Below are 26,273 nucleotides of genomic sequence, written 5' to 3' on the forward strand. Positions count from 1 at the left end.
CGTTTCGTGTTCTTATTTGACTCCTTATTGTTGGGTATGGGAGGCGCGGACACTACATTCTTTTATTACTTTTTCTCGTCGATACTTCCAAATAGTTTTTGTGAAACTTTGATTACCTTTTGCAAAATTGAATCTACATGCCATTTATTTTTGCAGAACTGGACAAGGATGCACGTTCTTGGACAGTGTACACGGACGTCGAAGCCCAAGTGAGGAACATGATGGCGTCGTTAAGGGCTGTATCAGAACTGCAAAACCCAGCGATCAGGGACAGGCATTGGCGAGAATTAATGGCTGAAACGCGGGTAATTAATTTAAGAACTAGCTCCATACTTTTTCTGTCCACGTAAAATTAACTTCCATGTAATTGCTATTAAATTAAACGACGGTATACAAAATTTTACTAAAAATATTTTTAGATCCTAGATGAATTCTTTCTTCAATAATAATATATTTTAAGAGTGTTTATCTTTGTGCCACAAAGTTCAGGGTTCAATTTATGTCAGTACTTGGTTGATTAGGCCATTTTTTAGGTCCTTGAATTTAATAGTAACTCGTATAACTTTATTAACTCTTTGACTGCGAAGGGCGTATACATACACCCTCGACAAATGGGTTCAGAGAAATGTTTGTATTCGTAAAATCAATTTTTAAAAAATATCAGCTTATAGGGGATGATGAGAGGAAACTTTTTTATATTCACGGTTTATTCATAGGAGGCTTAATTTCGAAAATAAAAATTGAAAAGATAAAAGTTCATTGCAAAGATTGAATGTCAGAAGAAAGGTCCTAAAGGTTGTAAGTTTTCAATTTTTATCTCGGAAACTAAACGTCGTATGAATAAACTGTAAATATAAAAAAGTTTCGTTTTGTCATTCTCTATAAGGTGATATTTTTTTTAAATTTCGATTGTTCGACTCTTGTTTTTTGTTCTTTAAGACAACAGCAACGGGATCAAACCACTACGAGATCTCAGGAAAAAGGTTTTCTAAGTTCTTAATTTTTATTTTTCAAACTAAACGTCGTATGAATAAACTGTAAATATAAAAGTTTCGTTTTATTATTCCCTATACGTTGATAATTTTTTAAAATTCACACCTCTGCGCCTCTTAGAATTGCCAGCAAAAATCGTCCCGCGGTCAAAGGGTTAAAATTTGCACTTGACTATGGATTACGTTTCATGGTAGGTGGCGTTTAGCATGACCGATAACACCACACTGGATGATTTGTTGAAATTACAACTACATAAATACGAAGAAGAAGTTAAGAATATCGTGGCCAAGTCAGTGAAAGAGATGGCAATGGAAAAAGTGCTGAAGGAGCTTCACGATACTTGGAGCAGTCTCGAATTTCAGAAGGAGCCCCACGAACGTACAAAACTAAGCGTTCTTAAAATCGACGAGGAAACTATCGAAATCCTCGAAGACAATCAAGTACGACAAGTTCTTCTGTTCTCCTTATCTGAAAATACAAAAAAAAAAATGTTAAGAAACTATACAATTTTTACCATACAATGAACCTTAAAAAATTTAAGACGAATTCGTTAACTCGTGACTGTTTTCAGAACAATGTAAATAAATATTAACTTTAATTTTCTTTTCATTGAAGACGCTATCAGCTTAAGTTAATTCAAGTTTGTCACTTAAAAGTTGTAATTATTTTATTCGTCTTTAATTATTTATTTGTTGTTTGATCGGTGACAGGTGCAACTGCAGAATATGTTGAGTTCGAAATACGTCGGATACTTCCTTCAGGATGTTCTTGATTGGCAAAAAAAATTAAGTACCGCAGACTCGGTGATCAACGCCTGGTTCGAAGTTCAACGAGCGTGGATGCATCTTGAAAGTATTTTTATTGGCTCGGAAGACATCAGAAGTCAACTTCCGGAAGATTCGAAGCGATTTGAAAAAATTGACAGAGACTTTAAAGTACTCCTTCCCATTGTCATCTTAATTTAATGTCATTTCTTGGCGGAAGATGTCATTTTTTAGTTACTTTAACTCAAAAGTGACACGATTCTCTGACAGTATGCGTTGAAACAATTTGACAATATTATATACAAAATGTTTAAGGATAACATATTTTTTAAAGATTATTTTTTAAACATGTTTTTTAAGGAAATACCTTGAGAAGTATTTTTTTTTTTATTGTGTTTGTGTTGTTTTGTTTACTATCGTGTATAAAAAGAAACTACTGAACTTATTAAATTTATATTTGTAAGGAATTGCTAAGAGAGGTATTGAGCAATTTAAACATCGTCAAGTCAACCAATCGTCCAAAGCTTCTAGAAAAGTTGGAGGAGCTGCAAGTTCAGTTGAATATTTGCGAGAAAGCTCTAGCAGATTACCTGGAAACAAAAAGATTAATTTATCCGAGATTTTACTTCGTATCTGCAGCTGATCTACTGGATATTTTAAGCAACGGTTAGGAAATATCAATAGTACCTCGTTTACCTCTCGACAGATTTAATAATTTGTTTAATCACGCCGAAAAATATGTTCTTGCGAAAACTCGTTGCTTCCCGTAAAACTCTCTTAACTCGTTCTGAAACAAAACAAAAGAAAATATTAATCCTCGTTCAAAACTATTCTCGTTTTTATAACTTTAACGAAGGCAAATTGTAACAATTTGATTAATTATTTCACAAGGTAATAATCCGGAGTTGGTTTGCAAACATTTGTCGAAATTGTATGATTCTATCGCGAACTTGGAATGGAAATCAAATGGCGATAAACGTACGAAAATTGCGATTACCATGATTGCGAAGGACGGTGAACACATGCCAATTTACGGATCTTGTGATTGCAGTGGGAAGGTAATTTTTTATAGCGAAATGAAAAAACACAGAGTATCCAAATTTTTACTATATATTCATTCAGCCTTTAACTTGAACTTTTTTAAGCAAAACCATAATGTGGATCGCGAGATTTATCGCTCGTATGGCACCCATGTAAAAAAGGGGTAGGTGAACGGCGTCCATGATTCCGGCAGACTGGCTAATTTCAAATAAAAAAAACAAATTGCATGTTAATCTGTAGATGGATGGCTATCGCCGGAACTAGGATCTTTTAAAAATCTTGAAAATTCAATTTTTTATATGCTTTTCGCGACTACTTTTTTATTTAAAAAAAAGAAAAAAAACGGTTCGATATTTTTCAAAAATCCTGGTTCGAGCGATAGCCATCCACCTACAGATTAACATGCAATTTGTTATTTTTATTTCAGATTAGCCAGTCTGCCGGAATCATGCACGGCGTTCACCTACCTTTTTTTTTTACATGAGTGGATAAATCTCGTGATCCACATTATATTTTAATTGTAGAATATATTGAACATACATTACATATATTTCTTGTATAGTTTCTTTATTACCGTGCCTCGTAAATCCATAAATCCTCACTCTATAAATAAATGTAGCAATGATAGTACCTTAGGATTTCATTAAATAAGTAAACGTTTGATAAATCAGGTGGAAAACTGGTTGAACAATGTGACAGACGCAATGAAAAGAACAGTGAGGAATCTTATATCTCATGCAGTAGCCACATACGAAGAGAAACCAAGGGAACAATGGATCTTTGATCACGCAGCCCAACCAGCCCTCTGTGGAAGTCAAATTTGGTGGACAACGGAAGTGAACATGGCCTTCATGAGACTCGAGGAAGGATTCGAGAATGCGTTTAAAGATTATCAGCGGAAACAGATCCATCAGTTGACCGTTCTGATCGCTATACTGTGCGGGGATCTGAACGAAGGGGACAGGAGGAAGATCATGACAATCTGCACGATCGATGTGCACGCCAGAGATGTTGTTGCCAAAATGATAGCAATGAAAGCTGAAAGTTCTTCCAGCTTTCAATGGCAATCTCAACTGAGACACAGGTGAAGGCATTCTTATCATATTGGTCTTTTTTTTATTCTAATGTTATGAAAGATCTTTCGACAAGAATCTTCTGACTTTGTTTTTTTTAACCAGGTCCTCTTTTATTTTGTACCAGTTTCGTGGCAATTTTCATGATCTTTTCTGCGATCAAAGTAACTGACAGAAATCAGTTTATTTATACGTGTATATATTTATAAGATTCTGTTGAAATTGGTATTTCAACAGGAATTGACAGAATAACAGAACTGGCAACAAAATAACTAAATAATAAATAATAGTAATAATAATATAGTTAAGTCTTCAACAGAATTTGACGCTTTTCTTTTGATCAACAACATTAGAATATGAGTCGAAGCTTTCAGTGTTAACAAACATTTTGAATAAAATGATTTACAGATGGGACGACAAAGTTCACGATTGTTTCGCTGATATTTGCGATGCATACTTCAGATACAATCACGAATACTTAGGGAACGTACCACGATTGGTTATAACACCTTTAACAGACAGGTGTTACATCACTTTAACGCAATCTTTGCATCTTGTAATGGGCGGGGCACCTGCTGGACCTGCGGGAACAGGCAAAACAGAAACTACAAAAGACTTAGGGAGAGCATTAGGCCAAATGGTTTACGTGTTCAATTGTTCAGAGCAAATGGACTACAAGGTAAAACAAATAAAAAATAAAAAAATATATATAAAAAAAAAAATTATTTCAAATAGTTATTTCTGATTTTCATTTCAACGAAAATTTGCCGAGATCTGGTACAGTATACATGATCACAGCTCGTATAAAATACAAGGATAATTATATCATACGAAATCGATGAAGTTTGGAAGATAACCACGTGTTTATATTTTTCTGTTTAGTCTTGCGGAAATATTTACAAAGGCCTCGCTCAAGTGGGAGCATGGGGTTGTTTCGACGAGTTCAACCGAATTTCGGTGGAGGTACTTTCTGTGGTTGCCGTACAAGTGAAATCGGTTCTAGATGGAATCAAAAGTGGTAGACCAACATTTTCATTCTTCGGGGAAGAACTAAATCTCGTTGCAACAGTCGGAATGTTTATCACTATGAATCCTGGATACGCTGGAAGAACCGAGTTGCCGGAAAATTTGAAAACTTTGTTTCGGTAAAATTGAATATTTGCAAATGTTTATTTCGTGCAAGCGAGAGAATAAGAGTATGTTATTTCAAAATGACTGGCGGTTGATTTTTACATACACATCCGTCGAGCTTATCTTATAGAAACGTCTTATAGAAAAAAACTTTTTCCAAATTGCTTTTGAAGACCCTGCGCGATGGTAGTCCCAGATTTTGACTTGATCTGTGAAATAATGCTGGTAGCCGAAGGTTTTCAAGAGGCCAGACTGTTGGCTAGGAAATTTATAACCCTTTACCAGCTCTGCCGTGAGCTTTTGTCGAAGCAAGATCACTATGACTGGGGTCTGAGAGCAATAAAATCGGTTTTGGTCGTCGCTGGCAAGTTGAAGAGGGACGATCCTCAAAGGCCCGAGGATCAAGTATTAATGAGAGCCCTTAGAGACTTCAATGTCCCAAAAATAGTTACCGATGATGTACCTGTTTTTATGGGACTCATCGGTAAATATACTGTTATATTTTGTGTCGTTATTGCTTTGTTTCAGGGGTAACACCACTCTAGAGGCAGAGATGGGGGTATTCATATTCATAAATATGAATATGAATAAATTCACATCACGCGGATTTGTGAATATAAATCTGAATAAACTTATGAATAAAAATGTGAATAACGAGTTATTCGCGAATAAAAATGTGAATAAATTTATTCATATTCATATTCACAAATCCGCGTGATGTGAATTTATTCATATTCATATTTATGAATACGAATACCCCAATCTCTGTCTAGAGGCTGAACAAATTTTGTTTAAACTTCAATATGTGTTAAATAAACCCTGTAAAAAGAAATCCTATTCATTTTCCGATACTCTCAAAATTAATGATCAAAGTTAGGCCTTCTTTTCAGCCTCTAGAGTGGTGTTATCACTTAAGCTCTCCTTTAAATTTTCCTTTATTATATTCTTTAACCGACTTCGAAAAGGAGGAGGTTACTCAATTCGACATGTATATATATATATATTTTTTTTTTTTGATAAATATCTTATTACTGTAATGTCCAGTTTATTTTCCATTTGATAATAAAATCGTTATTATAATATAGTAATAATTTCTTTGTTCCCTAAGGTGATTTGTTTCCTGCCTTGGAGGTACCACGAAAAAGAGATTTAGAATTTGAATTAACAGTCAAGGAGTCCGCTGTTGATTTAAAACTACAACCAGAGGATGGTTTCATATTGAAAGTAAGCAGAGAATACTAAAGTATAGAATATTAACTCTTTGCACTCGAGGCCTTTTTTCCTGGTATCTGCCAGCAACTCGAGATGCTTTCTTAGCATTCTATTGGCATGAATTCTAAGCTATCTAGGTTTCCATTGATTAATAAACAATTATCAGAATTAAATTAAACATTAATCGAATCAATCAGATTGTTCAACTAGAAGAATTACTCCACGTTCGCCATTCGGTTTTCATTGTTGGGATCGCTGGAACAGGAAAGACCGAAGTTTGGAAAACACTCAATCGAACTTACTTTAACCAGAAATTAAAACCGTATTATAATGACCTGAATCCAAAAGCTGTAACCAACGACGAACTTTTTGGAATCATTAATCCAGCCACTCGCGAATGGACAGACGGGTTTGTGACTTTTTTTTATTATACAGGGTGTTAACAAATATGTGGGACAGATATAAGCGATTGAAATTTACAGCTGTAAATTTACAGTCAGTAAAATTACAGTAAATTTACAGTAAATTTACAGCTGTAAATTTCAATCGCTTATATCTTAACAACGAAGCCTCAGATCGTAAAATGGTAACAGACTTTTCGATTTGTACTGGTATGAAGACTTGATCCAGAAAAAATGTCCCACATATTTGTTAACACCCTGTACAGTTGCGCTGAAATTGTTTTTATTTGGAAAAGTATACATTTCGGTTTCGAAGGTTTTAGAATAAATGTCCCATTTGGCTTTATACCACTGGCATGACTTTAACCATATTACCCTCGTCTTTTGAAAGAAATTGCTAATTTCATTACGCTTCTAGTAATTGTTAAAAATATTAACCAAGGAATTATGTTAACAAACTACCTTATTCGATCAGATTATTCTCGATGATTATGAGAGATCAAGCAAACATGGCAGGAAACGACCCAAAATGGATCATATTCGATGGTGACATAGATCCAATGTGGATCGAATCGTTAAACACCGTCATGGATGATAACAAAGTATTGACACTGGCCAGTAACGAAAGAATCGCTTTGACGGATCAAATGAGACTCTTATTCGAGATTTCCAATCTTCGGTACAAATACTTTACTATTTTATCCTTTAAAGGAGTATTCTAGTCTAGAACTTTCAAAATATCCTATCTTTTTGCATTTTCTCAAAGTGTACACTTTAAAAAATATATTTGTCAAAGGATTTTGTCGAACTCAGGAAATTAACTAACAACGAGAGAACTACGTTACTGAATTAGTATTTGTTATTTCTTCACTGTCATTGAAAGCTAGTATCTTCTTTCGTTAAACTTTATGGAGATACTGTAGCATAAGTAGTGAAAACATAACGAAAGCTGTAGTACTGAACTATTATTAAAGATATTTATGGATTTCAGAACGGCTACACCAGCTACTGTTTCCAGAGCTGGGATCCTTTATATAAACCCACAAGATATCGGATGGTACCCGTAAGTAAATGTTTGTTTTATCATTATTCCAAAAAATTTAAACCAAAAAAAAATAAGTAAAAGTAATTATTGAATTATTATTCAAAATTCTATACCAGATTTAGTTTTCAGTAAAACATTCAGTGTTGAATAATAAAAGAGTTGGTATATATTTTAGTCGAAGAAAGAGTGAATTCTATTTCTTATTTCATTACAAATTATACAAATTATTACACGATTAATTTAGGTTCGCAATCAGCTGGATAGAGACAAGGAACCCATCCGAAAGGGCAAATCTAACTATACTATTCGATAAATATGTTCCACCCCTTATAGAAGTGATGAAACACAGATTTAAGAAAATCACCCCACTGCCAGAAATTTGTCACGTAGAAATGCTTTGCAATTTATTGGATTGTTTCTTGACCAAGGAAAACGTTCCACCAGACTGCCCAAAGGAATGGTATAAATAAAACCACGTTATAACGACTCAACCCTTTACATTCATAAGAAAAGAGACGGACACCTAAACAGCTTTCTCATTGCAAAATCTCCAAACTGGAATAGCGCCATATTAAACAATGTAACTTTGAATCACAAATTAGTAAAGATAAATTAACTTGACCATAAGAATAAGGTTCAAAAAAATCTGATTAAAAGATTACTATTATCAATAATTGCAACATTTTCCAAGGAAAGAACCTGAACTTAGAAATCTATCTGACCAATGACTATATACGAGTATAACATATTTTGATTTACTTTCTCGTTCTATTTAAGGGATAATACATTTTTGAAAAATGTATGTTCTACATAAGTAATCACTGACAAAGTTTATTAGATTTACAATGGAAGAAGGTTCTCTTGGGTGAAACATCAGAGTGCAAAGGGTTAAATGTAATGCACTAAAAATTACAAACTTTGAAGAAAATTCGATCGTTCGATTAATTCATTAATTGATCTCATTTGATAATAGGCATGAATTATATTTTGGGGTTGCTTGTATTTGGGCATTTGGATCGGCGACTTTTCAAGATCAGTTAATCGATTGGCGAAACGAGTTCAACAAATGGTGGCAGAATGAATTTAAAACGATCAAATTTCCCACTGGCGGCAACGTGTTTAATTATTACATCGAAGATGAAACAAAAAAGTTGGTTCCCTGGATCGAGAATGTGAAGCAATTCGAACTAGATCCGGATATACCACTGCAGGTTCGTTGAAATAATTTTTCACTTGAAATTAATTATTTTAGATTAAGTACGTTTTTCTAAGGTTTAAAACTATTTTATTAAATTAATATTATAACGAGTTTAGTCGTAGGTTTTAAAAAATAGTCTTAGAGAACTTAGAGCTGCACTTACAATACGTTTCCCAAAAATCTAATTTCGAAGGTTATTATTATTCGTTATGGCATCAATATTAAAATTACAATTTTTAAAAATAGCTACCCTCTTCACTTCCTTTTGTCGTGGGTGTATAATATTAATGTTAAATTTAATTTATGTTTCATCCCTACTTTTCAGGTCGTCATATACTGCAAATTAATATTTTTTAGACGCATCTCATCTTTCATATCTTATGAATTTTTTTTATTAAACCTTCCAACATGTACAAACATTTTTATTTTGCAGTCTACCCTGGTGTCGACCGGCGAAACAACATGTTTGCACTTTTTCCTGGATATTCTCATCAAGAAAAAAGTGCCAGTGATGTTGATAGGTGCAGCAGGTTCAGGGAAAAGTGTAATCGTGGCTGAGAAATTGGGATCCCTATCTGACGATTACAACATCGCGAACATACCCCTTAATTATTACACTTCTTCAGGTATTTGACACTTTATTTTCTTAAATTCTAAATCAAGTATATTATTTATTAAAAAAATAAAAATAGTCAAGATTATTTGATCCTTTGTCGAATCATCAAAGTCGCGTCTAAATAAACATTAAATAAACATATTTATCTTTAATTCTTTCAAAGTTGATAACATATGTATATTTAATTGGAGAATACTCATGATTTATTTTTACATTACAATTCTTTTGTAGATAAGAATCAGATTGAAAGAATTCTTCTTAAACAATTGTATCACTTTATTAAATAGTTGAAATATTTATGCATTTCGAAATTAGAATGAGTGAGAAATATCTCTTTAGTTTAACATTTCTTTTTAGAATCGTAACTGGAAGAAATAAGAAAATGATTTTAATTGTTTCAGAAATGTTGCAAAGAAATATGGAGAAACATTTGGAGAAAAAAACTGGCCGAAATTACGGTCCACCGGGTATGAAGAAATTAATATATTTCATTGACGATATGAATATGCCGGAAGTCGACACTTATGGCACTGTGCAACCTCATACGCTTTTCAGGCAACACATTGATTACAATCACTGGTACGAAAATGGAATTGGCTTTGATAATTCAACGAAATATTTTTCTAATAAATATTATAATTCGTTTAACATTAAAGAAAAAAAAAAAATACAATGGAATTATCATAATTGTAACGTAATATATGTACATTGTTTGATTGTTGAAATTCCTACAAAGAGTAATTCTTGATTGTTTGGAATAATTTAGGTATGACAGAACGAAACTGACCTTGAAAGAAATTCATAATACACAATACGTATCTTGTATGAATCCCACTGCGGGAAGTTTCACGATAGATCCCCGTTTGCAGAGGCATTTTGCTGTTTTCGCAGTTAAGTAAGTGTTGTACGGTAACAACATGAATATTATTATTATTGTAATATAATAATGGCGATAATAGTTTGTAATTTTATAAAATTAGATTTGCGTTTCAATATTCTGCGGTATGTATTATAATATTTATTTATTTCTACTGCATTTTATTTTGTTCGTAATATAATTATTAATATTAAATTGTTTGTACCTAAATATTTTTTAAAATAATTGGCCTATCTTGTCTCATGCCTCGAACATATAATATTGTATTACAGTTTTCCATCTGGCGATAATTTAATTAGGATCTATAGCCAAATACTGGATCAGCATTTGACGAATCCGTTCAATAAATTCAACTTGGCGGCAATAAAAATTGCTGAGTCCTTATTGGCTGCAGCATTATATTGTCACGGAAAAATCTCAACTACTTTCTTGCCAACTGCGGTTAAATTTCATTATGTGTTCAATCTGCGCGACCTATCGAATATTTTCCAAGTAAGACTCATTTGTAAAAACTGGCAAAAGTGACCCCATTTGGGAGTCGTAATTTAAGAAGCACTGCCTCAGAAAAATTATGTTGTATTTTTTCTTTTTTATATAATTACCAAGATTTGCTGTTCTCTTTTTTCAAGGGTATACTTTTCGCCAACGGCGAGGCTGTGCCAACGACCAATCATTTGATACGATTATACGTCCACGAAGCGTTGAGAGTTTATTCCGATAAATTGGTCAGTGTTGATGATAAAAAAACGTTTGACCAATTGTTAAAGGAATCGCTCCGTAAAAATATTCCTGTAAGTCATGCGTCATTTAAGTATTGAAATAGTACACAATCGATATACAAATAATTAACAATAAAAATTAGCGAGTTTGATATAAATACTGTTACTTATAATTGAGCTAAAATTGGCAAATTTACAAAATGTTGAAGCTAATTTCTGAAAAGTACAATGTAAGAATGAAGAATATACATAGTATATTATATATAAGAATAATGAATTATAATTAATTATAAGAATAAGTATCTTCCAGTTGCTAAATCGAGTTAATTATTTTAGTATTCCACAGCTCAACAATTACGTTTTTAATTATAGGAGATAGATGAAAACATTATATTCGCCGAGCCAACGATATACTGTCATTTCGCGGAGGGAATTGGTGAACCGAAATATATGCCAATTAGAGATTGGCAACAGCTGACAAAATTACTGGACGAGGCTTTAGTGAACTACAATGAATTGGTAATAAAGTTGTCGAGTACACGTGCTCGATCATTTTCAGGATCTATAAAATGTTTAAACATTAACATCATTAAACAGATCTATTAGCAGCTTATAAAACAATGAAAACTTAGTTGTAGATCAATTCTTTAAAATATTTTTAAAAATTCTTTTCCTTGACCTTTAGAATTTAAAATCAGAAATTTTATATTTTTAACTATAGCCTTATTATTCTGTAATTATCGTATACTACTCCTTTACCAAATATAACAAACAACTAAAGTTTGTAAAAACATTGTCGCGCTTCTATTTATTTATATCGAAATTTTGTACTCTAAAACAGGTATCAGCTATGAATTTAGTTTTCTTCGACGACGCAATGTATCAAGTGTGCCAAATAAATCGTATCTTGGAGTCACCAAGAGGAAACGCACTTCTGGTGGGAGTTGGAGGAACCGGAAAGCAATCACTTTCATCCCTTGCATCCTTCATATCAGGCTTAGAGGTGCTCTTGAAATTACTATTTCCAAATCATAATTACCAACGCTATTACAATTACACGAATATTGGTAAAGTTCAAACAGAGTTCATTTAAAATTCGAAATAATTGGAATCTGTTAATGTAACAATTGAGTTAAAGTTAAAAGTTGTTAAAAGTTGTTTCAAATCACCCCCCGAACCACCCCTTTCAAGGAATTCCATATTTTTATTGTTAGCCGCTTTCTGAAAAAAATTTTGTGGAATATACCAGAAATGTATATATTCTTAAAAAATTCATAACTTTGTTTGTTTTTTAAAACGCATTATATCTTACAAATAAAGTAAGCTATAAAATTAAAAAATGTTTAAATTTGTGATCGTTATTCTATGTGTCGATGCAGATTTTCCAACTGCAATTGAAGACAGGATATTCGATAACTGACTTGCGAACCGATCTAGCAGGTTTATATTCCAAGGCAGGACTCAAAGGAATCGGAATTACTTTCTTAATGACAGATTCCCACGTCGCCGACGAGAGATTTTTGGTTCTTATAAACGATATGCTTGCTTTCGGTGAAATATCAGAATTATTCGCCGACGAGGAGGTCGATAATATAGTAAATTCTGTAAGAAACGAGGTAATTTTCAATCAGCTGAAATTATAATTGGTATATTGGCATATATTGACACGGTGATTTTAGGTGAAACAAACTGGAATGATCGACAGCAACGAAAACTGCTGGAAATTTTTCATCGATCGCGTTCGAAATCGATTGAAATGCGTCCTCTGCTTTTCCCCCGTTGGAGCAACGTTGCGAACCAGAGCCAGGCAGTTCCCAGCAATCGTAAACAACACTTCCATCAATTGGTTTCAGAGTTGGCCACAAGAAGCATTAAAATCGGTTTCTACTAGATTCTTGCAGGTAAGAAAATTTCCGGCTTCTACGCGAGTTTTGGGACACCCTGTAGATCGAGAAGTCCTTTAACACTCAGCCGACCAATCGAGGAGATCTCTCCACTTTAAAAAAAATCGGTATACGACCGATCGAGGAGATCTCCCGTTTTGACCTTATCAATGCGTTACCTTATCAACGCGTTTTTCTTTTTTCGTCTTTATTTTTTAGTCATCTTTAATGTTTCCAATTCTTTATTACCTATACTTCTTGAACAATCTACAAAAAATAATTATTACATACTTTTAATTTTATGGTTTGCATAAACAATGCGCGAAATCACTTAAATAATCTTCAGACTTCTTTGATTTCAAATAGTGAATATCGGCCCGCGTCACTTGCGAACTAAAACAGAAAATTAAAACAACGTTTTTCCGACAAAAATACTAACAGCAAATCAATTGCAGGAATTAGAGGATTTGCCGCAAGAATATAAACAGTCGGCTTCTCTGTTCATGTCGTTTGTGCATACTAGCGTCAACAATATTTCCGCACTTTATCTGCAGAATGAGAGAAGATATAATTACACGACTCCAAAGACATTCTTGGAGCAAATAGCTTTGTACTCGAAGTTACTCGTGGAGAGAACCTATGATATAAATGCGATGATACAAAGATTGAAGAATGGTTTAGAGAAGTTGGAATCTTGCGCTGGTCAAGTAAGAATTCCATTATTACTGTTTATGTATTAAGAATGCAGTAAATTCCAATCAATTCTTTAAGAACTCAGAGTAGTTTAGAACTGTGAAATAAATGGGTACGGATTAATCATCAACAATACTATATTCAACACTATACATATATGTATATACATGTATATTTACATATATATTTATTTTTATATATATTTATATTTATATTTATATTTATATATACATTTATATATATTTCTATATATGTATATATATATATACATTTAGTGAATTTACACATCACCCTAATTTGGTTTGGTAGGTAAGCGAATTGAGAGTTGTTCTGGCAGCTCAAGAAGTTGAATTAAAAAAGAAGAACGAAGTTGCAGACAAAATCCTGGCAGAAGTTCGTGCTGAAAACACTAAAGCAGAAGCTGAGAAAGCCATTGGCATGTTATAAGAACTAATTGAAATATTAATTACCTAAAATTTTTTTTTTATTTTGAAATAATCTTTGAAATCGTCCAAGGACTAACTGTATTTATTAATATATTGATTAACGAATCAAATGCATCGTTGACGTATACAAAATTGCGTAAGAATAAGTATATGACAAGTATGTTAATTGCAGTCTCTGAAGAGGAAGGAAAAATAGCAGAAATAAAGGAAACAATAGCTGAAAGACAAAAACGTTGCGACGAGGACTTGGCGAAAGCAGAACCTGCTGTTAGGCAAGCTGAAGCTGCACTTGATACTTTGAATAAGGTTAGATATCATTTAGAATTGTGAAAAAAAAAACAACAAATATATACAAATATCTGAAGATATAGTTTATTTTATTACTTGTAAATAATGTATCACTTGAATCCAATAGATTTACTCGCACTTGAACACGACCTCGTTCAATTCTTTTTAATTATTTAATTGTCTAAATGAAGGTATTAATATAAAATCTGTATAAATACTTCGATCATATCGTCTCTGCTTCGGATTTGTAATAGTATGTATGAAAACGACCAGTCTCGTGATAGATTTTTGCAAGGAGAACGTACGCGATTGAAATTGTTGCATAATAATTTTGCTGATAGCGTGTCATTAAACCATAAAACTTTTGAAATTTACAGAGCAATCTGACCGAATTGAAGTCGTTTGGAACGCCACCGGAGCAAGTGGCGATGGTAGCGCAAGCAGTTTTGGTTCTGTTTGCACCTAAAGGACAAATACCGAAGGACAGAAGTTGGAAAGCGTGCAAGGCAATGATGGGAAGTGCAGACGGATTCCTATCGCAACTACGGAATTACGACAAAGAGAACATTCACCCTGAAGTAGTTAGAGCTATTCAACCCTACATTAACGACAAAGGTTCGCAGAAGTCGCTTAACACTTTCGCTGCGGATGACGCACATGTGCGTCCAATTGAAAATATATGGTTGTTTTTATTATTTTTCAATTTTCACTTTTTTTTATGTTACTGTTACGTTACTGTTATGTTATGAATTACCCTCCAACGAGGAAACTTTGTAAAACTGTTTTAGAGTTTGACCCAGAGATTATTTATTCAAAGTCTCAAGCAGCTGCAGGCCTATGCAGCTGGGTAAAAAATATAATGGTCTTCTATTATATTAACGAAACCGTGAAGCCACTGAGAGCCGCCCTTGCGCAAGCAAATGCTGAGTTGAAAGCTGCTATGGATCACTTGAATGCCTTAAGAGCGAGACTAGGGGTAGGTATCTATCAATTTCAGCATTTACATCTCATTGAACAGTGAATCCTGCCTATGTACATTTACGATCAGAAGAAATTCTTTGTACCCTGTTTCTCTCTCTTTAACCTTGTTTGGGAGAGAAGAAGAAATTTTTTTTTTTAAACATCCTAATGTACTCAAAGGCATTGTCATTGATCTGAATTGATTGATAGGAATTGCAAAAAGTGCTCGACGTTCTGGGAGACAAAATGAACGCTGCCCTTGCGGAGAAACAGAAATGCCAAGACGAAGCCGATGCTACTGCCTTAACAATTGACCTTGCAAATAGATTAGTGAATGGTTTAGCATCTGAAAAGATTCGGTGGACTGAAACCGTGCAAACGTTAGTATCACTGATATCTCCATTAACATTTTCATTTATCTGTTTTACAAAGGAATGTCTTGGGTGATCCTCAGATCTTGTTTCCAATTCTCATTGAGAATATATAAATTTTATAGAATGTTATTTCAAGATCAATCGAATAACATCAATGTTTGGTAAATGGGACAGTATATAATTTAGTGGGATTAGTAAATAATCTAGAAATTTCAGTTACCAGATTAAATTGAAATTCTCCGATATTTTGAAATCAGACAATCAATTTTGTTATACGTTTAACATATTTAGGTTGAAGGACTCGGCAAGTAATAATGCCAGATGATATTCTATTTGTAACTGCATTTCTTTCATGCATGAGTTAGATCTAAGTTAGTTCAAATACGAAGAATCTAGCAGTTACCAGATTAAATTGAAATTCTCCGATATGTAAAAATCAGACAATTAATTTTGTTATACGTTTAACATATTTAGGTTGAAAGACTCGGGAGTAACAGTGCCAGGTGACATTCTTCTCGTAACTGCATTTCTTTCGTACATGGGTTGCTTCACACGAAAGTATAGAACTGATTTAATGAATGAAAATTGGTTGCCGTTTTTGGAGAACTTGGAAATAAAAATACCACGAACCGCCGATTTAGACGTTTTAGGTTTATTATCCGACGACGCGCAAATTGCTCAATGGAATAACGAAGGTGTAAACATTATACTATTTTCTGATTTCGTTTCGTTGTTATAAAACGAATGATACATTAAACGAACCGCTGGTAATGAGCGCGTTATAAACGTCGATAGATTGGATTGTCTAATTAATAAAATAACGCAGCGAATTCTCTTAAAGAAATTGCTGTATAATTATTCGAACAAATTTGTACAAATTAATGGAACAGAAAATTTGAAAATTTAATTTGTTCGAAGGTTTACCAACCGATAGAATGTCCTCCGAAAATGCAACAATTTTAATGAATTCTACGAGATGGCCTCTAATAATAGATCCACAGATGCAAGGAATAAAGTGGATAAAAAATAGATACGGAGAAGAATTGCAAGTACTTAGACTTACACAGTCCAATTATTTGAGCCTCGTCGAAATTTCTATTGCAAATGGAGGAATTGTTTTGATTGAAAATATTATGGAAACGATCGATCCTGTCTTAGATCCTGTTATTAAGAGGGATCTAATAAAGAAGGGAAGGTACCTGTCCATTTATAATTATACACATTTTGTATCATACACAATGGAACAAATAGAGATAGTATATCTATTACAATAAGTTATTATTTCATCTAGAGGAATATTAATTGATCAACACAAATTACGTATTATACAATTTGCTTGCAATACGAACAGATCATAAAATACTGAAATTTTTACACAAGGGCTATCAAAATTTGGGATAAGGAGATAGATTACGATCACCGTTTTCGACTGATCCTGCAGACGAAGTTAGCCAATCCTCATTACAAGCCTGAAATACAAGCGCAGACGACTCTCATCAATTTCACTGTAACAAAGGATGGTTTAGAAGAACAGCTACTGGGAGATGTCGTTAAAGCCGAAAGGCCTGATTTAGAAGCTAAGAAAGCTGAGCTGACTACTCAACAAAATACTTTTAAAATTACTCTCAAAATATTGGAGGACGACCTCCTACACAGGTACGAAAAATTCGAATACACCCAGAAGATACCCTGTTTGTATCAGGTTGTCCCAAAAGTTTCTTTCGTGACTTGCATTCAGTTATTTATGTGGCAATGTTTATGTAAATATACAACCAACTTCCTTAGACGTTTGTACGCTTTTCGTTTCGCTTGTACCTCAATAGTTTAAAAGTTATAAGTAAACTGCGGATCTTTATGCATTTATAGGAAATTTGAACGTGCAAGAAATTACAAAATGCAAACAATATGCAAGAATATAAAAAAAGATTGAAAGTAAAGTTCATGTTATAGTATTAGGTTGTCCCAAAAGTTTCTTTCGTGAGTTGCATTCAATTATTTTCTGCGGCAGTGTTTATATAAATAGACAATCTAATTTCCTAGACATTGATGCTGTAACAGTAATGGAGCGAAATGAATTGTACACAATTTAGTAATGTAACATAAGACATAAAATATTGCGTATGTATTAATTATTAATAAAACGAAAGGAACTTTTGGGACAACCTGATATTTGCAGAATAAAATAAATTCCTATTTAGGTTCAATTCTTGTGGGCACGTTCGCCAAGATCTTATTTTGCATAAAGATCCGGAGTCTAGTTATAAGCAATTGTTGATACGCCCAAGAGTTTGTATACGGGTACAAACAATTCTGAATTAAATGGAGAAAACAGATTTCAAAAATCTTAAAAATTGACGAAGTCCTCTCTTGTGGGTATCAACAATTGCTTATAAATTTTACACTATTGAGGTACAAACGAAAGGGAAAGCGGTACAAACGATTTTGAATCACATAAAAAAAAGGGATTTCAAAAATTTGAATGTCGGGTGGTGGTCATTTTTCCAATTTTTTTTTTTTGTATCAGTTGATGAAGATACAAACGTAAGCTATTGTTGGTACAATCAAGTACAAACTAAATACTAACAAGGCATTAAAAAACAAATCCTAAAGACCCTTTCGAAAAATCGTTCGTTTCTTTTTTAAAGATTATCAACAGCAGGACCAAATATTCTAAGTGACGTCGATCTGGTGATAAATCTGGAGACCACAAAGAAAACTGCTGCAGATATAGAAATAAAGGTGGCAGAAGCCAAAGTGACGGCTGTAAAGATAGACGAAGCCCGAGAAATTTATCGCAAAGTCGCGACCAGAGCCAGCCTTTTATATTTTGTTCTGAACGATCTTAGCAAAATAAACATGCTCTACCAATTCTCTTTGAAGGCTTTCAGTGTCGTTTTCCAGAATGCTATTAAGTTCGCAGAACCCGAGGAAAATTTACCGAAACGCGTTAATTTCTTGATCGACAGCATCACTTATTTAGTTTTCATTTACACTAGCAGAGGACTGTTCGAAAGTGACAAACTGACGTTCCTTTGTCAAATGACCATTCAGGTATACTTTCTTAATAAACGTTGTATCCAACTGAACTCTCTTTGATGGTATATTCGATTATTAATTATTTAATCAAATTCATTGTACACCTATTCAGCGTTCTAGTTTGTTTCAGATTTTTATGCAAGCGAACGAAATAACGCAATCGGAGCTCGATTTTCTTCTTCGATTTCCATACATTTCTGATCTAGTCAGCCCTGTGGACTTTCTCACGAACGTTGGTTGGGGTGGGATTAAATATTTGAGTCAAATGCCCGATTTTCATAATTTGGAAAAGGATATAGAGGGTGCTGCGAAAAGATGGAAAAAATTCGTAGAATCAGAAACACCGGAGCGAGAAACGTTCCCTCAGGATTGGAAGAATAAAACTGCATTGCAACGATTGTGCATTATGAGATGCCTCAGGCTGGATCGAATGACATACGCCTTCAGGTTACTCGTTTATTTAGACACGGTCACCCGCTGTTCAACTTTACCTATGCGTCTGTTTTCATTTAAAACGCAATAATCTGTCGGTTCGCATAGATCCTTCGTAGAAGAAAAACTTGGCGCAAGATTTGTCGAATCCAGATCTCCTCCTTTTCATAAATCCTTCGAAGAAACCAGTTCGATTACACCTATATTCTTTATCCTGTCACCGGGTGTTGATCCTTTGAAGGTATCTGATACTTAACCCTGAACAGTAAACATGGGATCTTTCGGGCTTTTACAAAATTTTGTTTGTTTATGAATATAGTACATGTAACGGGTTCATAATTACTGAGGATTTAGTACAGTCACACGATTTACACTTTACAATATACACTATACAATAATATACACTATACACTATACAATATACACTATGCAATATACAATATTGTATATTTCCATTTAATGTTTGAACTCAAAGGTCATTTCAAGGTCATGTAATGTACATATCTGAACGTATTTTTACATCAGCTACATTAACATCGATAACCTTGTAAACTCCGAACAAAATTACCCTAGAAAAAGAAATCTTTTGAATGGTTTTTTCAAACCATTCAAATAGCATAGAAAATATTTTTTGTTCCCCCACAATTAGAGGAGATATTTAGGTGGCCTTACTTAGGTGGACCACCCTGTATACACTATACAATATATACTATACAATATGCACTATACAATATACACTATATACTTTACATTTTGCACTATACACTATATACTTTACTCTTTACACTTTACACTATACACTTTATACTTTACACTATACACTTTACACTTTACAAGTTCGCAGCCATTAGCTCGCTGTGCTACCCCGAGATATGCCGCGAAGGAGGTCGCGTTACTAATGACACTCTGATTTACTTTATATTTATACTTTATTGGTTAGATAACACTTTACACTGTTTACTACTCGATGGCTTCCCTTCGACTGCCTGCCTCTTCTAGTCGGCAGGGTCCTTCTCCCACTCTCCGGCCTTCCTTCCGATCAGCCTCGCTCTTCGCCGCTATTACTCGTGACGAACAATCCTTCGTCGCGAATAATACCGATTACCAGGTCTCACCACGTGGAGGTTGCTGCGACTGGAGACACGGAGATAGAAGGAATCAAACTTCCTTCGATCTCCCTCTACATAGAGTATACATACATAGATGCATACTCTACATAGAGTCGACGAACTTAATACTAAGTACGAAACGATGAAAATCGAAGGAAAACAAAATTCCCTTCGATTTCCAAAGTCTATGTCTGACTCTGCCAAATAATACGAACAAGCAAAAGAATTGGACAAATGATTAATAATTATTTGACAGTTCGACAATATGACTTTGCTGTAATATTAACGTTTCGTCAATTGTATTATCCTCTGGAACAATACGGATTTTACTTTATAATATTAGTATACATAGATTCGTACTTACATAAGTCAAAGTGCGCGATAATGTGACTTTGCCACAAACGATAATTGCGTAATGGAAATCGAAATTGCAAGTCCAAAGTAAATGTAAGAAGTTTTGTGGCGAAATATAAACAGTTAACTTATGGCCCTTACACCAATTACTAAAGAAAAAATCGGTCCACGATCACCAAACATTAGCCTGTATATGCACCATAAATTAATTACACGAATAACAATAAAAAAAGAAAAATAAACAATAAAATCGTAGCCAACGTAAACACTAAACACTAATAGAAATAACGATATCAAAGGATGTAGAGAAGCTCGGAAGTCAACTGGATTTCACTACTGAAGGAAGAAATTTCCATAACGTGTCCCTGGGCCAAGGACAAGAAACCGTAGCTGAGGAAGCAATGACTATTTCGGCGAACGAAGGCCACTGGGTGATTCTGCAAAATGTTCATTTAGTTAGGAAATGGTTGCCCACTTTGGAAAAGAGAATGGAACAGCTTTCGGAAAATCCGCACAATGATTATCGGTTGTTCATCAGTGCCGAACCCAGCGCCGATCCTCACGAGTCGATAATACCTCAGGTGACTAGTAAAACTATTTAATTTTATTATTAACCAATGCTGTTTTAGTTAGACGAAACATGTGATCCAGTTTCTAGCAGTTAATTAAATTTTACTGGCACAAATATAAAACTTCCACTTAGAAAGAATTTACTCGTCAGCTTTTTTTTAGAAAAGAAAAATAGATAGTTATCGTTTGTAGAAGCTTATATTTAAACACTTATTATAAATTCTCTGCAGGGTATATTGGAATCAGCCATAAAAATTACAAACGAACCACCATCTGGAATACAAGCAAACATTCACAAAGCATTGGATAATTTCAGTCAGGAAACTCTGGATTCCTGTAGCAAAGAAACTGAATTTAAGGCGATATTATTTGCGCTTTGTTATTATCACGCAGTGCTTGCCGAACGCCGAAAATTCGGAGCGCAGGGCTGGAACAGAGTAAGCGTCGTTATTATAATTCTACTGGAACGACTTTGGCAAAATTGTTCTTTCATTCGTGAATAAATAAATATTTGTTGGATTATAATCGAACGTTATGAGGATTTTAAGTTACTGTAATGAAATAATTCTACTTTCTTAATGACAGTCTTATCCGTTCAACTTTGGAGACTTAACGATCAGCGTGTCCGTATTGTACAATTATTTGGAAAACAGTGTCAAAGTGCCTTGGGAAGATCTTCGCTATTTATTTGGAGAGATAATGTATGGGGGCCACATAACGGACGATTGGGACAGAAGACTATGTAAAACGTATTTAATGGAATACTTAAAGCAAGAACTGGTGGAAGGTAAGAAGTTCCGGATTTACTTTGCTGCTATATATCTACCATGAAGACTGTATAAAGGAAATCCAACTCCATACGAAAGTTACTAGAAAACAGTTAGCAAAATCCCGAGCTTTAAGTTATGAATATTTCTACCACTCGCGGCGCGAGTGAGCACAGACTACGAATATATATGTCATATGTGTATGTATTATCATATATATCGTAGTCTGTGCTCACTTGCGCCGCGAGTGGTAGAAATATCGGGATTTTGCTAACAGTTTTCTAGTAACTTTCGTATGGAGTTTGATCTCCTTATACAGTCCTCATGATATCTACCAACTGCTATCGCCCATTGATTGTAGCGCTTGCGCACAACTGCTTACTCGTAACTTTGGCGTGAGAAATGCTTAGAGTATATACAGTGTATGAAGTATATACAATGCTTTGAGTATGTAGACTTCTATATACTCAAAGGGGAAATGTTGATTATGGACTATTGACTATAATGTGGATTATGGACTACACTATAGCTTGAGCGGTTCATGTACTGTATGGTCGAAGCGTTAATACTAAAGCTCTTACCGAAAACACGTACAATGCGATACACCTTATACATATAATAAAAGGTTAATACCTTTCCTCCTCTCACCACCTTTCTGCACTTCTATTATCAGTTGTGCATTCTGTTTCCTGCACCAACTGCACAGACCGTATAGGCAACCGTTCCGTTTCATTCAATGCACGCATCAAAGCGCACAAAATTCCCCAGATTCCCACCACTTCTCACCCAACTATCACAGCTCGGAGTCGATGCGTTCGCGGCAAATTCAGAAAAGTTTGTTGCAGAAATAAGATGAAACATAGTCAATGAAATGGCATCAATGCGCACAGCACATTGAATGCGATCCATGCGCTCAACATACCCTTACATGCGCCTTCTCACACCTCTCAAACTTCATTCATTCGCTACTACTACTACTTTTCCACTAAATTCAAACTGAAAACAGTTATTATGTAATTTAAATTCAAATATTGTATTGAATTACAATATAATTCAATTCAATTTCAATTTACAAGTTATTAGTAGACTGGGTGTCTTTATGCATTTATAGGAAATTCGAATGTGCAAGAACCTACAAAATGCAAACAATATGCAAAAAATATAAAAAAGATTGAAAGTAAAGTTCATGTTATAATATTTGGAGAATAAAATACTTTCCTATATAGGTTCAATTTTTGTAGGCACGTTCGCCAAGATTTTATTTTGCATAAAGATCCGCAGTCTAGTTATTAGTAAAAGTTATTAGTTAAAACACAGCACTATTAGAGATTGTTTCTCGTTCTGTATTCAGGCGAATTATATTTGGCTCCGGATTTTTTGGTACCACCAAATAGTGATTATACCGCGTATCATCAATACGTTGACGACTATTTGCCCGCTGAGAGTCCCGTGCTGTACGGACTTCATCCTAACGCTGAAATTGGTAAAAAAATAATAATTTTAGAGAAACTTCGGCGACTTAAACTTATAATTATACAAATAATTTTCACTGACAATATAAATTCAGAGTGCTTTTATTGAAATCATGTTTCCATTAGGATTTTTAACGTCGACTGCGGAAAATTTGTTTAAAACGTTATTGGAAATCTTGTCGCAAACTGCGAGCGCTGCGGCAGACGGTGAGGTTTCCAGAGAAGACAAAATAAAAGGAATTATAGAAGATTTGTTAGACAAACTACCAGAAGAATTTAATATGCAAGAACTTTACGGCAAGGTCATTGTGTTCTACATACAACATTATATGATTAAGACAACTCGAGAATATGACATAAAACAAAACATTGTATTATACGTTCTACTTACTAACGAAACAAAAGAAACTTTTGCGACAACCTAATGTTTGGTCTAGAATGGACATAAACTGTCCATGCGACTTAATATATTGTAGTATTAGTATTTTTGAGATCAATAATTCCATGATTGACGAAATTCATGTAAAAAAGATGATAAACCGCTCAAATCTATGCCTAAAAATCGTAGGTCGAAGATCGCACGCCCTTTGTTACGGTAGCATTGCAAGAATGTGAACGAATGAACATTTTGTGCGACGAACTTAAAAGATCCCTTCGTGAACTGGACTTAGGTTTGAAGGTAATCAAAAAGTTGATAAAATAATCAACGTTTAACTATAATAATATATCGCGATAGGGTGAACTAACGATAAATGCTGAAATGGAAGACTTACAAAATTACATAATGATCGATGGCGTCCCTCCGTCCTGGACGAAGAAAGCTTACCCTTCAGATTTAGGATTAAATAGCTGGTTTGCCGATATGTTGAACAGGATAAATGAATTGTCCAACTGGACAGCAGATTTTAACGTAACTAGTCCCTCTACACAATTTTTGTGCTATTTAGCATACAACGGATCGGAAGGATTAACAGATTATAATGATTTTCAGCTACCCTCATCCATATGGTTAGGTGGCTTTTTCAATCCTCAGTCGTTTCTGACTGCGATAATGCAACAAACTGCGCGAAGAAACGAATGGCCATTGGACAAGATGTGTTTAAATTGTGAAGTTACAAGAAAATTTAAAGAAGAAATCACGTAATTATTTAAATTCAATTTTCCCTCTGCCATAAATTTTTCTAATTTCACAACAAAAATAGTTAATCACAGAATGCTTTCTTGAAACTGTGTAACATTCAACAAAACAAATAACAAAGTTACTTATTCTTGTTAAAAAATTACTAATAATACTTTTTTCAACCAAAATTTAACAGAATAGCACCAAGAGAAGGTGCATATATAAACGGATTATACATGGACGGTGCACGATGGGACATGCAAGCAGGATGTATCATGGACTCTCGATTTAAAGAACTGTATCCGCTAATGCCAGTAATGTATATCCGAGCAATAACGCAGGATAAGCAGGACTTACGAAATATGTACGAGTGTCCAGTATATAAAACACGATCACGAGGTCCCACTTATATATGGACTTTTAACTTGAGGACAAAAGATAAGGCCAGTAAATGGATCCTCGCCGGTGTAGCTGTTTTATTACAAATCTAATGGTATTATATGTATGATCTGTTATAATTATTATTTGAAATAAAAATAAACTTTTCAATTGAAAACAGTTATCCAACAGATATAAAATATTAAATAGTCGTGTTAATTTGTTTTGACATGTATAAATATGTTTTCTTCAATGCTTTCAAGTATTGTTAGGCAAGCATTAAAAGAAATTTAATGAAACAAATTTTTGTGATTATAGAAAAATTATTTATTTGGAAGTTAAGAAAAATTATATTATTATAATCAAAGACTATCACTACCTGTGCTTATCTTCTTTTGAACCCATATTTCTTTCTTTCATAAAATAGATCAGTCTTTGAACTTCCAAGATTAACAATTTTTGGACAACCGTCCCTCTGCAAACAAATAATTAAATACATAATATATACATAATATATAAATACTTAAAAAAAGAAGGATTTCGTATTAAAAGAAGACTTACGTCTTTTTCTTGAATTGTGCATTCTTTACAATAATAGGCATCGGAAACACCAGGTCCACCACAGATAACACATCTACCCTGATAAGACCCGTAATTGCATTCATCGCAAATTCTGACAAGAGTACATGGTCTTACATAGGAATCACATATTACACATTTCCCATCACATTTTTCACACAATCTTCCAATTGCTGAAAGTTAAAATTTCACTTTGTTATATGATATACAAAACAATTAGAACTTATGAATGTTTGATATATTTATAACTCTTAAGATTCTACTTTGAGAAGACAGTTTCATCATACCATTATTTTAATTACAAAATGATTTATACATTTTAAGTGTAACATTCATATATAATAAAACATTTCACAATTTTTAAGTAAACTAACACAATACTATATAATTAACTGTAACCTCAAATTCAAGAAACCTAACCTAAAACGCAAATTTAAATCTTACCGACTCCCGGTTGTTTTCTGCAGAAAATCAAATCTGGATGATGTTTAGCCATATCGCAGAATAAATATAACACAATAAGGGATACAACACACGAGTTAATTACACAAGTCTCTATACATGTAAACCACAAATTGATTGCATTTGTATATCAATTTGACGAGACATTACTGTAATTACGACGGTCACCTATAGAGTGAAGAGAGTACGAAGCCTAGCTTTCGGACGCCTTTTGGAGCACAGGAGAGAATGGTCCACGCGGCCGCGGTAGCGAAGGCTACGAGCTAAGCGGCCGCGTCAA

The 26,273-nt window shown here is 33.9% G+C and overlaps 1 protein-coding gene and 1 pseudogene across 3 annotated transcripts; one reads left to right on the forward strand and one right to left on the reverse strand.

The window, feature by feature from the left end:
- The window catches only part of LOC128875203 (dynein beta chain, ciliary-like), a 38,457-nt pseudogene extending 13,324 nt beyond the window's left edge, over positions 1–25,133 (forward strand).
- Positions 1,784–26,268, reverse strand: LOC128875559 (PHD finger-like domain-containing protein 5A). 3 transcript variants are annotated; one of them, XR_008456845.1, is made up of 5 exons: positions 25,976–26,268; positions 25,514–25,704; positions 25,332–25,427; positions 2,445–2,544; positions 1,784–2,347 (listed from the first exon to the last, which is right to left on the reverse strand). XR_008456845.1 is itself a non-coding variant. In XM_054121229.1 (4 exons), exons 1-3 carry the CDS (start codon positions 26,025–26,027, stop codon positions 25,338–25,340), a joined length of 333 nt encoding a protein of 110 aa, XP_053977204.1. In that variant the 5' UTR covers positions 26,028–26,267; the 3' UTR covers positions 23,020–23,456; positions 25,332–25,337. The 3 variants fall into 3 exon arrangements, 2 of the variants coding, with proteins under 2 accessions (XP_053977204.1, XP_053977203.1); XM_054121229.1 differs by lacking the exons at positions 1,784–2,347; positions 2,445–2,544 and adding an exon at positions 23,020–23,456 and having other exon boundaries at positions 25,976–26,267; XM_054121228.1 differs by lacking the exons at positions 1,784–2,347; positions 2,445–2,544 and having other exon boundaries at positions 25,256–25,427; positions 25,976–26,266.
- Positions 26,269–26,273: the final 5 nt, after the last annotated feature.

Source organism: Hylaeus volcanicus, chromosome 4, assembly GCF_026283585.1.
Source record: "Hylaeus volcanicus isolate JK05 chromosome 4, UHH_iyHylVolc1.0_haploid, whole genome shotgun sequence".
NCBI lineage: Eukaryota > Metazoa > Arthropoda > Insecta > Hymenoptera > Colletidae > Hylaeus > Hylaeus volcanicus.